The sequence below is a fragment of the Suncus etruscus genome, chromosome 18 (assembly GCF_024139225.1).
Source record: "Suncus etruscus isolate mSunEtr1 chromosome 18, mSunEtr1.pri.cur, whole genome shotgun sequence".
In the NCBI taxonomy this organism is placed as follows: Eukaryota; Metazoa; Chordata; class Mammalia; order Eulipotyphla; family Soricidae; genus Suncus; species Suncus etruscus.
Window position 1 is genome coordinate 7,585,451 of NC_064865.1, and position 16,352 is coordinate 7,601,802.

The following is a 16,352-nucleotide window of genomic DNA, read 5'->3' on the forward strand; positions in this document are numbered from 1 at the left end:
ACAAGCAGGGGACAGTTGGTCTATTCCATCTTCCTGGAAATGATGGGCAGGATACAGTTTGTCCACTCCACCTTCCAGGAAATGATGAGTAGGGAACAATTTGTCCACTCCATTTTCCCAGAAGTGACAGAGACAATCTGCCCCTCTATCTTCTCCTAGCTGAATCTGGGGTGAACCCAATCAGTTCTTTTGGATATTCACAGTTCTACTTTGCTTTCATTCCTTTGACTCTAAAACTCTAGCTGATAGCAAAAGACAATGTATTCATATATATGAAAAATAACTTAGACATATGATTTTGTATAGTTATCAATGTATAAATATTAATAAAATGTTATATGCCCAGTGCTTCTCAGAAGCACCCTGAAAACTTAGAGCAATGCCAAGAAGTGAGCCTTTTACATTTTTTAAATTATAATGATTATAACTATTAAAACCTATTTTTACGGGGCCAGAGAGATAGCATGGAGGTAAAGCATTTTTGCCTTGCATGCAGAAGGTCGGTGGTTCGAATCCTGGCATTCCATATGATCCCCTGAGCCTGCCAGGAACAACTTCTGAGCATAGAGCCAGGAGTAACCCCTGAGCACAGATGGGTGGGACCCAAAACAAAACAAAACAAACAAACAAACACCTGTTTTTACCAGTCTTATCAAGTGAGATTTTGGGGTTTTTTTGCTTGTTGCTAGTTTTTTGTTGGGCCATACCCAGTGACACTCAGGATTCATCTCTTGCTCTTTGCTCAGGGATCACTCCTAGAAGGGTTTGAGGGGCCCTCTGTGGTACCAGAGATTAAACCAAATCTGCAGCATTCAAGTCAAATGCCCTTCCCATTGTACTATCTCACTGACACCTCTGGTAGGTTTTTTAAATTAAGACCATTTTTTGTACAAGAGATGTGGCCTTTTGTTTTGTGGTCTGTTTATTTAGGAGACATACATACATCAAGGTGCTCAGGATTGACTCCTGGCTCTCTACTGAGGGATCACTCCAGGTGGGCTCAGAGGGTTCTATGTGGTGCCTGGTATAGAATCCGGTATCAAACCTACACTACCTTGTACAAGGCAATTGACCTACGTGCTGTGCTACTGCTTTTGCCTCATATGACTGTGGTCTTATTAGCCATTTCCCAACCTGGCAGAGAGGAGGCAGCAGGAATAAGATCTTTCTAGATCTTTCTAGAACCTTTCTAGAAGGCAGGTGGCTTGCCTTCTGTCAGACAAAACTGGACGTGCTGACTGTGTCGCCTGGGACTTTTCCATGATCGCCCTTCCCCATAATCATTGATTCCTTATAATCATGTCTCATTGGTCTGACTTTTAATCTACTTAATAAGCCTCCACTAATACTCATGCTATTAAAATTAATACAGGCCAGGTAAATACAGCGAATTCTACTGTAAATCCTCAAGTAACTAACATTTCAGCAATGAGTCTGATTGCCACTCTTACTTGCTTGGATGCAAGCAATCAACTCTCTCAGAATCTTATTTTCCATGCATCTTTTTGGATAATGAATTTTAAATTATGCGGAGATGAACTAACTGTGCACAGTGGGATTTCTGGCATGCAGAGATGCTAAACCTGGAAAGCAGAGAAAGGTGACCTCCCTGTGGAATTCCCTGAACACTCTGTTGTGAGAGCTGACAAGGACTCTTTGTAAAGGAAAAGATCAACCCATGTGAGCAATCTGCCAAAGATTAATATTTTATATTGCATCTTGTAGGTATAAGGAAAATAATAAAAACATATAGAGATGCATTGTTTATAAAGTCAGAAAATTGTGTAACTCTTCCCAATTTGTTATGACAACTATGGGTGATGGTAGACATTTGTTTTAGGAAAATATCTTTTAGAAGCAATAACACCCTGATGAATCTCTGCTGAGCATGAAAGTGCTAAGGTTTTACTTTTTTTTGCTGTATTTATTCATAGGAACCTAAAGTCATTTTAAGATTGTCCCATTCAAGTTGAACTATTCTAAAACCTGTACTATTCTAACTACAAAAAAATTGTACTATTTAAGAACTATTTACTATGTAATGGGGCTGGAGAGATAGCATGGAGGTAAGGCGTTTGCCTTTCATGCAGGAGGTCATCAGTTCAAATCCCAGCGTCCCATATGGTCCCCCGTGCTTGCCAGGAGCAATTTCTGAGCATGGAGCCAGGAGTAACCCTGAGCACTGCCAGGTGTGACCCAAAAAAAAAAAAAAGAACTATTTACTATGTAAGAATAAAGTAATATTCTAACTACAAATAACTTAATAAATCATGGTAGCGTAGTTAAAAAAATTACAAATAAATTTTAGAGGTTAGTAAAACCTGCCTAGGTAAGACTCAAAATTATTTATAACCCTCTTCAAGAATCCTCGTGTTTCTTGAAATGTATGAATATCACACAGACACGCATACTAATATATGTAAATATATATTTGCCCCAGTAAAATACACATCCCATTTGTATTAACTTAATGCTTTGATTTGTTGCAGGTTTGCACAGAATATACCATAGAATTCCCAAGGGAAAGGAAGGCTTGTTTTATTTCTCAGTATCTCCCAGACTCCCAACTAACTAGGACATAACAAGTAATGATGGATATAAGCATGTATACATAATGTTTCTAGATGCCCTTGTTCTCTTAAAAGATCCTGAGATCAATTCAGACATAACAGGCACTAATAGCAAGATCATTATAGTATTAGACAGGTACCAATGTTACTATCATTACCGTTTCACTGTTGAGCAAGCTGGTACAGAGAGAGGCTGTAAAGATGACCATGGAATGCACTCAAGATACGTCTCAACACACATTCAATGCCAACTATTCACAAGCTCAGTCCATCTGCTAACCGTGCATTGGATCTGCCCCAGATCTATACATGAAGACTCTGGAAACAGGGGAACCAATGATGCCACACAACCAGATTTTTGACTGAGTACACCTGATGGAGGAAGGACTGACCAGGCAGAGGATGACGGTCCCCACAAGCCCAGGGTGCAGGAGGCCAGACAAGCATCACTCTATGGTGTAGTGACATTCCAGGACCTGAGTGAGCTCATACAAGACATCAAACTGCCCAGAGTGTCCCAACATTATGAACAGGATTAGAAAAATTCACGCCCCAGTCCCTAATAACTGTCCCCAAAGGCAGGCCAGACCCCTGAGTGAAACGAGTCTAACTAAATTTAGACAGTGGAGACTGCAACTGAGCGTTTGTTTGGGCAGGAACCTTGCTAGGGTGGACCAGAAAATGACCAGGAGTCTGCACTACACATGACAGGCATGTGCTGATTTTTCAGCTTCCATGGCCACAGCCATGCACATATCTCAACCTTTGTTCTTAACCTGCGATGGAGTGAGGTGGACTCTGATGCTGGCTTGACCTCCACATGGTCACTTTTGGACACTGTCATACAGATCTGAGGTTGCGGCTCCCAGGCTTTTAGAGCAATGGGTGTGGGGAGGGAGATGAAGCAGGAAGTTCTGCATTTTGGGAGCCGTTCTTTCTAATTGCTCCCTTTACAAGCATTTTCAGGGCAGAGAGCAGCATTGAGAAGGCCAATGCCAAGAGGGACATTTTGTCCTCCAGCACAGCAGCTGATGCCAAGCACCGTGAAAGGTAAATAGACTGATGTGTCCGGGAGAGAACAAGGTTACCTGTGTAGGCAAGTGAGCACAGAAGCAGCCAGAATCAGCCTCCTAGATGCTGCCCCACAGAGAAACTTTCTGTCACAGGGACTTCTGTTTGCTGGCTTCCTCCATGCAACACAGTTCTAGCTCAAAGTTTCCCCAACCAACTCTCCCCTCGCTTCTCCCCAACACATTCTTGGCCCAGAGGCATAACTGTGGACATAGTTTTCCTGGTACTGAGTGTTCTGTGTAGCTCATGAGCATCAGGGCACCCGTACACCTCCTAAAGGCCCAGTTGCCTGTTCCAGGCAGCAGAACTGATGCTTGGAAAGATTAAATGCAAACGAAGTTTGAATTTGCTGGGTCAAAATTTTTTTTCCTGGTTAGCAGTTTCAAATGTGCATGGCAGTGATGGGAAACACCTCATACCGGGGATTGAAACACAGTGTCAGGCCCTGCATGCCTCTCTCTCAAAACAAAAAAACAAAACAAATAAGCAAACAAAAAAAACACAGAGGAGTACAAAGCCAGCAAGCTGCAGGGGTGACACATAGGTCAGAGATCCCCATGGGCACCAATGAGCTGGGCCACTAAGCACTGGCCTGGGAGTTTCCTGACTCCTCCATCATCACCATTCGAACAGAGGAAGTAGAATGCTGAACAGACAAGTAGCTTTGGAGCTGCCAGGGGCAGTAAATGCTCATGCACGGAGCATCACTTGTCCATTTCTGTCCGTCTCTCACTGTTCTGCCAAGCCCTCCTGTGTGCTTTAGTGCATCATTAAAGAGGTCAGGATTAATGGAGCAGTAAAGTTCAAGGCCTCCCCAGGCACTAGTTATTCTCAGGCACCAACGTCGATGGGCCGCGCTGGCACAGGGCTGGCTGCATCTGAGGACTTCCTCCTACCCACCCGCCAATCCCACCCCCGGGGTACCTCACCTGCACTGTCAAGTCATTCTTCAGCTCCTTCCCCGCGAAGATCACCCGCAACTGGTCAGCTGGAACCCCTTGTCGCTTAGCAACCGCCTCCTTGAGCTGGAAGATGCTGGTGTCGGCGCTGACCTCCATGGGGAAGCCGTGGCTGGAGTTGAACCTGACGAACACTGGTGGAGAAAGGGGGGAGACGAGGAGACAAGTGAGCATCACTGAGGGCCCTGTGCCTGTCCTCTTCCCTGAGAAGCACAACCCAATGACGGGGTTCCCTGCAAGAGAGATGGTCAACTGCAGATCACAGTGCCTGCTCCTGGGGAAGAATGGGTTTGGGAGTGCAGAGAGGGGCTTTGGGGGCAGCACACGCACACGTGCGCACATACATACACGCATATGCACACACAGCCCCCCCCCAGATAAGCGCTTATGAGTGTGCCACTGAAAGACTTGCACTGCATTAGGGGACAGAGAGGTGCTGGGGGGCTAAGAGTATGCACTCCTGGAACTGCTGGGCACCACAAACACTTGGGAGACCAGAGACATGGTGGCTGGTTGGAGACCAGCATTCCCCTCCCTGCAACTCCAAATGAGAAATAACCAGTGGCCACACTCCCCACAGCACTGTCACTGCTTGGATGTTTGCATTATGGCCTCCCCGCCATTTCTTCCTTTTTACCTGCTGGCAACATTCCCCCCAATGGCACCTGCACATCCTCTCTCATAATGCAGGTCAGTATTCCTGTCAGTGTAGACCTCAGCCAAGCATCCAAGGGTCACATGATCTGCTATTAGCAAGGTCCTAGATCACTTACCATGGCCTAAGCTATACTGCTGGCTTTTCTTTGGCCCATATGCTCCCTCCCAGAGTCCCTCCACAGCCCTCCTCCCCAGAGACCTTTATTCAGTTCCTCTAGACACTGTAGTCTCTCCCCAGAAGGTCCCATCTCCCAAACAGACGAAGCATCAAGCAGTGTCTCTCCTGCTCATGACAATCAATACAGCTGCCAACAATTCCTGTTCCTGTATTAGATATCTGGGGCAAATTTCACTTTCTTTAGTGTGACAGGGGATTATGGCAGTGTTCAGGGCTCATTTCTGGCTCTGTGTTGAGGGATAAATTCTGGAGGTACTTGGGGAACCTGTATATGATGCTGAAGACTGGCCTGTGCAAGGCAAATACATGAACACTGGCTCTATCTGTGTGGCCCTATACTTTACCTTTTTTCTTTTATAAAGATTCTGGTCTAATTATAGGAATATAGGTAGGCCAAATGCCCACCCTGCCAAAGCCATGCCTATTGTATCTATAACCCACAATTGTGGCTTTGCCAATGGCCCCACTCATCATCCTCTATAGCTCTCTGTAGAGAAACCAATCTAACCAAAACTACAGGTATGCCAGAATTGAGGCTGATATTATCAGGACTTGTTTTGGAGTGAGTTGTCTTCCTTCCCCTCCTCACCCTATCTTCTTGTGCTTCCAGAAGTCTTGGCAGCCAAAACCACACTCTACAAAAGCCACAGTATCAGTAATAGTGCTTGGAATTACTGAAATTCTTGGAATTCTCTAAATTTTTAATACTGTTATTCTCACATTGGAGCACACCAATTTAGACACTAATGTGTATCTGAAGCCACCCAATGTTCAGAAATAAAAGAAGTAACAGAATGATCAACCGGCAACACAGCTTACTAAACTTTCTGATCATGACTTAATGACCTCATTGCAAGACACAATCATTTTCACAAATTTTCTTGTTGCTGTACTCTTTTTCATTTTTATTTATTTTTAAATAATTTTGTTGTCACTTACCTGAAAACAAACATATTATAATCAAAATATAAAACAAAATATTAAAAAAGAGACAAGTCCATTCACAAAGCCAGGCACCCTATAGCTCATCTGCTTTTATGCATATCCTGTAAATTACTACTAACTGGTTCTCAGTTCTCAGTTGTGTTGTGATGTAGTGTGTTACCCAATATTAACTGCAAAATGAAGATCCAAAATCAATCATAACCAAGCACTTATGACACGGCAAAAGTTGTGCCTGGCATAGGTTGTTTCTAAGCCCCCTGCTTACCTGGTAAGGTGCATGGTATTCATTTAATTTCAAAGACAGGGCAAACAAAGGCGTACAGAATTGCAATTACTCTACCATGAACATTCCCTAATTTATGATGGAATCAAATAAAATGCAGTTCAATCTATTTCCAAATCTAACTTCCATTCCTATGATGACAGATCACCAAAACATTCTTATAACATCCATATGCCTTTTTCTTGTGAGGAAAAAAAGGGCAAATAACAACATAAAAGGGCCTTATATATATATCATTCAGATAACCCCTGATACCTGACAGGCTCTGTGGGGACATCTGTATTCCCAAGGATTGACTCTGTCCTGAATGGATTTATAAAATTTTATTTTACTATTAGTTACTATTTGGGTATAGATTGTTTTAAAAGTCTAACGCCATAGGAGGTCAGGGATGCAAGTATGGAAAGCTGGGAATTACACACAAACTTTCGAACTGAAGGATAAAAATTCTGAGAAAACTTACATTTGTTCTTTCCTCCAGGGGTTTAAATCACAGAGATACCACTAAAGAACAAGAATGACGAGGACACTCCAAGGAAGGCAAAAAACATTTGGCAAACATATACCATATAACCTGGCACCTTTACAGAAATCATTCGTATCTAAGTCTCCTTTCCCCTAATGAATAGAAAGATGAGTTTTCAAAATTTGGTTTGATTTAGATAAATCACATGAATACCACCAAAGTGAGCAGGCAACAGATGAAGTTTGAACTTAGAGTGGAAATATTGTCCAAATACACACAAGGAGCAGATGTTTGCCTAACTCAAATATTTGCAAAGATGAGGCCAAACAAAGTGGAGAGTGACCTGCTCAAGAGGCAAACAGAAGTGCTGGGGCAGGAGGGTGCAGAAACATCACCAAACAACAGGGCATGTCCCTTCAGTGGCAGTCCAACCCCAGTCCCCAAAACAAATGAGGAGGAGAGGGAAGTATCTACACTGTACCTCCACACCCTTTAGACTTCTCTGGAAGGAAAGGGGGACTCTCCTTGTGTTATTGGCCAAATCCTACAATTCATAACAAGCTCTTGGATATTCTCACTCTTAAAGTCCTCAGCTGCTACACAGGGATGCAGGCAACCTCAAGTACCTGTGAGAAAACACTGAGTAAGGGCTGGATGCAGTAGGAACCACAGGGAAGAGACCGAACCCATCAATATATGGCAAGTTGAGCTTTCAATCCCATGCAAGAGAGATCTGGTTCATTAAAGCAGCCTCTGGACTTACAGCACAGCTGAGTCCAAAGGGAAAAGGCTAACTCCAAAGTCAGAGTCACCTTTTCTACTCTTCTTCATATTGGGTAGAAAGTTTCCAGGAAGAGAGAAATGAGGTCAAGACTTCACCTCCTGTGCACTCTCTGACCTACAGTTATAAATAACAAGTCTGGGAATGCATATTTCAGTGATGGCTATGACTGTACCAGAAACAAACATCTTATCATTAAATGTCACTGATTATGTCAATCATCAATAGCCAACAAAAGGCATCACAAGCGTAAAAGCATAATGAGATGCATCTTCACTCACTTTTTATATCATCTCTGACCAGAGTACAAGAGTTCCCAGGGACAGAAAATCACCTAGAGGAAACAGTACACTTCCATGGTTTCCAAGCTATTCCATTTTTCTTGTCTAACCAAGGTACAGATACTTGAGGGTTTTTTTTTGTTTGTTTGTTTTTTGTTTTTTGGAGGGACACACCAGGTGATGCACAGGGGTTACTCCTGGCTATGCGCTGAAAAATCACTCTTGGCTTGGGGAACCATACAGGATGCCAGGGATTGAACTGAGGTCCCTCCTGTGGCAACCACATGCAAGGCAAACAACCTACTGCTGCACTATCTCTCTGGTCCCAGATTCTTAAGCTTTAACTATAGTAGTTTCCTACCACTCATTAATGATCATGCTTTGCTCCTACTCTGAAAACAACTATCCAAGACTTCTTGCATAAAAGACCATCATGGGGGCTGACTCATTCTTCAGCCCATACTTTGGGAGTACCCCATTTGTCAGCACCACCTCATCTTCCTTATCACAAAGATAGTTCTTTACCCATTAGAGCCTGGACATCTGGATACTGGGCCCAGTTTCCAGGTATGGAAGTGAGCTTAAGTATGTCAATCATAGAACAACCTACAAGTGCCCAATACTTGAGACAGTGGTCTTAGGGTATGGAGTCTCTTCTATTGGCTTTAGATATTTCCACTGAAAGAGTATAATAGAACTTAAGGTAAATATTATTTATAGGCAAAGAAAGGTGCATAGTGCTTTGGTACAATTATCTAGTTTTTTGCTATATTTTGTGAACTGACTCTCAGAGACTAATTTTGCTGAAACACTATGGCTACTTTACTATTAATGATGGCTTTCTATTTCACTCACATGGGACCATTTGAAAGTCAACAGGTGCTCACTCTTCTAACACTATTTTCTCATGGTATTTGGCACTATTGCTCTAGCTTTCACCCTTTAACCATCAGGATTATTTTCTCAGTATTATCCATGGGATCTCTTACAGTACTGGATTTTAAGACACCCTAAGGATCTAATAAGACACTTTTTTTTATCTGTGTGTTCTCCAACCTTCATGCATCATAATTCAGGTGCAATTTAAGGTTTTTTCATGGGTAATTTGGGCCATATTTGCCTCCTCCTTGCCCCCTTTACAATTCACCTTTCAGAATGGTGCTCATTTATGTAATGGATATGATATTTCTGGAGCAAAATGTTCAGAAGTTGCACCATGACAACAACTATTCAGTTCAGTATGAGGATGAGATTCTAAATTTCTATCTCTTTTAGGCAGGGAATATGAAGGTTTGGTTGTTTGTTTGAGAACTATATATGAAGTGATGGGGGCTAGTCCTGGCAGTAATTGAGGAAGGATTTGTGGTGTTGGGGACAGGAACTAGGTTAGTTGTACGCAAAGCAAATGCCTTCACCCTTGTTCTGTCTCTACAAGCTAAACAGAAAAGATTTTACTCTCACAATTTATTTTCCAAAATAAAGTCAAGTGAGGCCATTGCTTTAAAACCTAATTTATTTTTAAGTTAATCTAGTTCAAATTAATCTCTTCACTACCCAAAGAACAGCAGTAAAAAACAGGGCTATAGAATTAGACTGAACTTTTCAAAACACAGCTGAACATTACATATAATTGAATGTACATTTCAGCCTTTATTGGGTTCCTACAAGGAGCCACGCAGTTATTGCTATTACTATATATTTTTAAACTGTATCACTATGAGAGGGTGGGAGGTGGTTAGAGATGGGTCTTTTAGATGAAAGCTTGGGAAGAAAGAGGAATGAGAGAATCCAGAAGGTGCTGCCTGATGATGGAAATGATGCTCTAACAAGACACCAGAGAACTGTCTCCGACTGTCTCTCTGTCTCTATCTCTCTGTGACCTGAGAGAATATAGAAGAATAGAGAGAATATAGTAAGAAAGCACCCAATCAAAGTCAAGCCTTCCCAGACTTTAACCAATCCTGCTCTTGGAATTTCAGCCTTCTGGTAACTCTGACATTGTAAAATAAACTCACATTGCATAAACCACAAAAAGGACTGACTTCTCTTTTGAAAGCTGAGCTTGAAATTCCAAGTTCAAGGCAACGAATTTAAAGTTTCATTTGAAATTAAGCAACGCTATGAAAATTACAATATAAAGAATTTGGGAATGAAAATAAAGAAAAAAAGTTCCACTGAAATAATTGGAATGAACAAATAATGACCAATGTTTGTGAATATCTTAGAATATGCATTAGTTATGATAGTAAATGCCAAAATAAACAAAATTTTGAGTTAAAAACAAATATATACTACAATAAAGTTCTTAACATTATGCATGTCCCAATATAAAAATAATGAGAAACAGGGGAAGTAGAAAAAAACTGAACCAAAATCATATGTCTAAATATAGCCAAAACTTGATTCATTTGTGAAATTTAGTAATCTCTTACTTTTCCCTATATCCTCACACACAATTCTTTTTACCTTTGACTTCTCTGCTTTCTTGTTTAAATTATTTAGAAGAAATTACTATGAGAGCTGGAATGAAAATCAGGGGAAATTCATCCGAATGTGTATCAGAATGTAGGCTATTGTGTCTATGACCAAAGACTCTTGTGGGTTTGAACCCTCACTCTGTCCTTTACTAACTGTATTGCCATGTCACAGTGTCTGTCCCTCAGTTCATTCTCCACAAACAGGAGATCAGTATAGTACCAACTTCACAAGGTTGTTATAAAAATTAAATGAATTCATGAAAAATATTTAGAAAATTGCCTAGCTCACCGTGAACTTTAAACGCTATTATCTCTTACCTAAGGCTGAATATATGATTGAAAATTGTAGTTATTATGTCAATTGCATAATTTTAACATTTATGGGGAACTGAAATAGATACCTTCTCCTTTCTTTTAATAAGAAATATTTTCCAGATAGAGTGCCATTTCACGGCGCTTTATAAAGTACACTCTAATTGATCTAAAGTGACTTTGGGATACTGATAATGCTATCTTGGGTTTAGATAAGGTTTTTTTTTCCATTTTTCAAAGTGCTTTTAAAGACATAATCCCAGCCAATCTTTACTAGAGCTGTGAAACGCAATTGGGAAAGCATTTACTAAGTTCTGCTTTTAAAATGAACAATAAGGGCCCGGGTAATACCTTGGGAATCAGGGGTAATGCTTGGATGAACAAGGACTCCAGTTCAATCTTCAGCATGATTTGACTCCCTGAGCCTACCCAGGTACAGCCCTAGAGAGTTGCTGCACACAAAGGCCACTACAACCTCTGAGCACTATTAGTTGGTCCTGCTGTCACTTGCCACTGCTGGACAGGGACAGTATTGGAGCCCACAATGCATGGCCAGCACTGAACTTACACTGAAGGGATTCACCTGGTCCAGTAGGCACTGCCCAGAGACCTTCCCAACACATACAAACACATTTACAAGGAGGTTATACAGCTCATGGGAAAAGGGACTAGGGCATCAGTGCCCCAAACTTTCCTGTCATCAATGATTCACATGAGACCACAAGCTACCTACAGGAAAGGGGATCATCTTCCCATCTCCATGTCTTTACATGCTCCTCCCTCCAGACAACCAATGAAAGCATGTGTATAGTTAGGTTTCTAAGATAGACTTTATTTTGGTCCTATTTATCTCTAAAAATCAATATTTTCCCCTCTTCCTGTTTTTATTATTTTTTTAACCAAAAAGAAGGCAAGGAATCCCATCTGCTGTTCCTTACTTTTACTCTATTGCATTACCTCTTTCAACAAAGAGCAACATGAAGATATCTGGGAAGCTTCTCTTAACCATAGTACCATTGGGACACAGAAGAGCTTTGCTTCATTCTTGTACAGAAGTATGAAGCTTGGAAAAAAAAGACTTGCATAATTCTGGCTATTTCAAACTGCGATATTATCACGTGGAAGTTGGAGCATTGTTAGGAAGTTGGAGCTATATAAAGAGGGACAAGAGGGATTTGAACATTTATTTAACTCTATTAGCCCTTCAACACTTCAGTAATGCTAAAGAACTGATTCCTCTAAGTGTCTCAGAAGAGAAGGGCCGAAACTATCGCCTCTACCAGGGCTTTATTCATTTAAGAAATGAATAGTGCAGGGTTCTATTATCTAACTATCCAAGCATCCCTTGAACTACCATCTAAGCATTGAACCTTGTACTCATCCATCCACTGGTCCATCCATCTTCCACCCATCCATCCACTGACATACCTTTTCATCCACCCACTCACCCAGCCATCCAGCCAGTTAGTGAGTCAGCCAGCTAGACAGTCAGTCACCCAAAGCTATACAAGAAATCCATTCAAAACAATAGTCATCTATTTTTTTCTGACAAGTCAATTCTTACTGGCTGACTCATAAATAAGGAAGTTTTTGCCTATTATGTCAAAGACAGGTGTTTACAATAGGTCGAGTATGTTATGTGTGCAATTTCAAGTCATTAATAAAATTAAAAAAATGTTTAAAAGCACTGGCTCTTGAGCTATAATATAGAAAGTAGGGCATGTTCTTTGCATGCAGACAATCCTGATTCGATCCCTCTCATCCAATATGGTCCCCTGAGCACCACCAGGAGTAATTCCTGAGGGTAGACTAAGGAGTAATCCCTGAGCTAAACCATAAGATATGGCCTAAAAATATTCCCTCCTCTCAAATGAATAAAAGTACATTTAATCATAAAAGTTAAATTAGCATAGTCCGAAATTAATAATATAAATTTCCCCAATTTTTCTACTTACTATATTTAACAAAATGTAAAGCAATTTTAGAAAAGGCTTGAAGAAGAGGGTGGGGGAATGAAAACTTGGACTAATTTATTTCATATATATCAGAGAAATGCCAAAAAGTAAATCTAAGTCTCAGATGGTATTCTAAGAAGGTACTTACAATCCTTTGTGTACGATTACGACAAAGTTAAAGGCTGTATCAGATGCATCATACATTTATGAAATTATTGTTATAAATAATTACGGAGTGATTATTATTTTGGGGCCAAATGCAGCAGAGCTGGGCAGGTGTGTGGAGCAATCCTTGTGCTTTCCCATCTGTGTGGGTAGGAAAATTCCTTGCTTGAGCCCTGCACTTAGCAAAGAGGTTCTAAAGTATTTAGGGGCCACCAGGGCCCATTATAATATACTTCGGAATATTTGAAGAAACCCTAAAGTATCAGGAATCCAACCCAAAGCCCTGCACATTCAAGTCACATGTTCTACCAACAGGGCCACATTCCTTGGTAAAGACCATTAATATGCATTCACTTATTGTACAAAATTCTTTCCTGTTTTTATCTATTCTAAAAAGCTGAAATTTGGGTGAAGAAATTTGAAAAATTTATAACTATCATCTATTTTTTTTGCATTTATATTTTCTATTTTAAATATGGCAAAGTTGTGTTGCTAAATCTAAATACACCACAATTGATATATCTAGAAATGCTTTAAGTAACTGGGAAAACTGGTAGCAGCATTAAAAAAAACCCCGCATATTTCCAACATTTAACATAGAAAACCCAATTTGCTCAAATGACTCAGACTTCTAATTTCTATATGCTCTGAAGTATGAATAAAATTTAGATCAAATTGCAATAACATTAAATTTCATTCATTTTGGAGCCGGAGAGATAGCACAGCGGTGTTTGCCTTGCAAGCAGCTGATCCAGGACCCAAGATCGTTGATTCGAATCCCGGCGTCCCATATGGTCCCCTGTACCTGCCAGGAGCTACTTCTGAGCAGATAGCCAGGAGTAACCTCTGAGCACCGCCGGGTGTGGCCCAAAAACCAAAAGAAAAAAAAATTTCAGTCATTTCTACTTTCAACCAACATCTACTAAATAAGTAGTATGTGCTAGGTGCACTGCAAGAAACCAAAGGCATGGAAATGAGTTATGTTCAGGAGGCAGAGATGTTTAAACAGAAATATATACCAGAATAAAATATGTGTTATCAGGGTTTGAATAATGTGCAATATACCAACTGTTTGAAGAACAGAAGGGACCATTGCTAATCCTGGGAGATCTAGTGATAAAGAACACTTCCCTGACTGACAGATCAAAATAAGAAAGAAGTTTACAGGTATTTTTTTTTATTGCAATGGGTAAATGTAATAGTCTATAAATGTATATAAGTAAACGAGGTGATATCATTAGCCACAAGGGGATCAGTACTATAGAAAGAATATATTGGAAAAATCTGGAGGGATGCTTGAAACTTTTCTTTGCTTTGTTTTTGAGACACACCCAATGATGCTCAGGAATTTGAGGTCTCGGGACCATCGTAGGTGCTGAAGATTGAACCTGATTCAGTCATATCTAAGACATTACTTACTATATTATTGCTCCAGCCTGAAGATTTTCTGAAATTTTTAACAAAGTTTTCTATATTACAGCAAAGGTCCAAATAAATAAAGATTTGTCGGGCCCAGAGAGATAGCACAGCAGCGTTTGCCTTGCAAGCAGCCGATCCAGGACCAAAGGTGGTTGGTTCGAATCCCGGTGTCCTATGTGGTCCCCCGTGCCTGCCAGGAGCTATTTCTGAGCAGACAGCCAGGAGTAACCCTTGAGCACCGCCGGGTGTGGCACAAAAACCAAAAAAAAAAAAAAAAATATTTGTCAATATTCAGATTTGAATCCCAAATATCCTGGCATTGCAAATTTCAAAAAGAAAATCATCAAAATAGGCTCTGTTTATTTTTTGACTGATAACATCATCTCAAATTTGTTTCGTGATTATGAATGTACACCTGAGGCCAATATTTCAAATATCAATTTGTTAATTAAACTGGGCATCAGCTATACAATTGTACAATGCTGCTCACAAAGCCGTTGACAGTTCAAAATTGCAAATTAATATAATTATCAATAGTTCAAGGTCTGTTTCATATCTGCTTAAGTCTTTGTTTTTTTTATTTGTTTTCAGGATACACCCAGTGACGCTCAGGGGTTACTCCTGGCTCTGCAGTCAGAAATCGCTCCTGGTTGGGGGGACCATATGGGATGGTGGGAATCAAACCAAGGTCCGCTTGGGTCAGCCACATGCAAGGCAAATGCCACACCGCTGTGCTATCGCTCTGGCCTAGTCATATCTGCTTAAGTTTTTAACCAAAAGATGTGAATGTTAAGTAGATCCATACCTCTGCATGCATGTACATAAATGCATTCACACAGAGATATATTCCATATATGCAGAAATCCATCTAAGTCAGGGGTCTCAAACTCAATTTACCTGCGGGCCGCAGGAGGCAAAGTCGGGGTGATCCTTGAGTACAAAGTCAGTAGTAATCCTTGAACGTTGCGGGGTGTGACCCAAACAACTAAAACAAAACAAAAAAAGATTCCTCTAGGGCAGGGCTACAAAATGTTGTACAGAGGGCCGCAAATGGCCGCAGGCCACGAGTTTGAGACCCCTGATCTAAGCTAACAAATATCTTGTCTTTTCATCATTTATGGTTCCGTAGTCCCATCTATAACCATGATGATTGATGTAAGTGGAGAGCTGGTCCAGTAACAATGTTAAATACTCAATAAAAGCATCCCCAGTAGATCAGCTTAAGGCAAATAATTTGAATTTCAAGATCAGGAGCTGAGTAAAGTCTAGCATCCAAGAAGGTGAAAAATACATCTTGGCACAAGTCAATGCTTGCTCGAATGCAACATTTTTGACACTATGTATATGAAATCACAAAACTGTTCCTTAGCAAATAATCTCAACCTATGTCAAATGATTGCTCTAGAGAATACAACACCACACTTTAGGGTCAAGGTATTTCATAGCAAAATATTTTCCCTTCAATCACTATAACACTGGAGCTGATACCAAGAGTTCTAACCTGACCACTACCTACCATTTGTGATTCCCACACCTTGGCTAAGTGCCCGATCTGTGGTGCCTCCCAGCCATGAGATTGTCAATACTACAGCCATGGAACACAGGTCCTGGCAAGCCTGTGACCAAGTGCCCAATCACTGCTACCAACCATATGACTCTGTGGACATTTGGCAATCACAGCAGAGCACATGCAACTCTTTCCAGAGCAACAACATCAACAGAGAAAAGGGAAGACAACAAGGGGAAATGATGAGTAAAGATTTTCAAAAGCTAAAATGACATCATAGCAGGGCATCACACACATAGCCAGCACCAGTTCAAGCCACATTGACT

At 40.9% G+C, this 16,352-nt stretch overlaps 1 protein-coding gene across 1 annotated transcript in view; it reads right to left on the reverse strand.

Moving 5' to 3' along the window:
- PRKN (parkin RBR E3 ubiquitin protein ligase) overlaps positions 1-16,352 on the reverse strand; it is a 1,108,857-nt gene that overhangs the window by 896,178 nt on the left and 196,327 nt on the right. Inside the window, exon 2 of the mRNA XM_049765509.1 lies at positions 4,571-4,734. Within this exon, the coding sequence (XP_049621466.1) occupies positions 4,571-4,734 (164 nt within the window). The remainder of the gene's footprint in view (positions 1-4,570; positions 4,735-16,352) is intronic.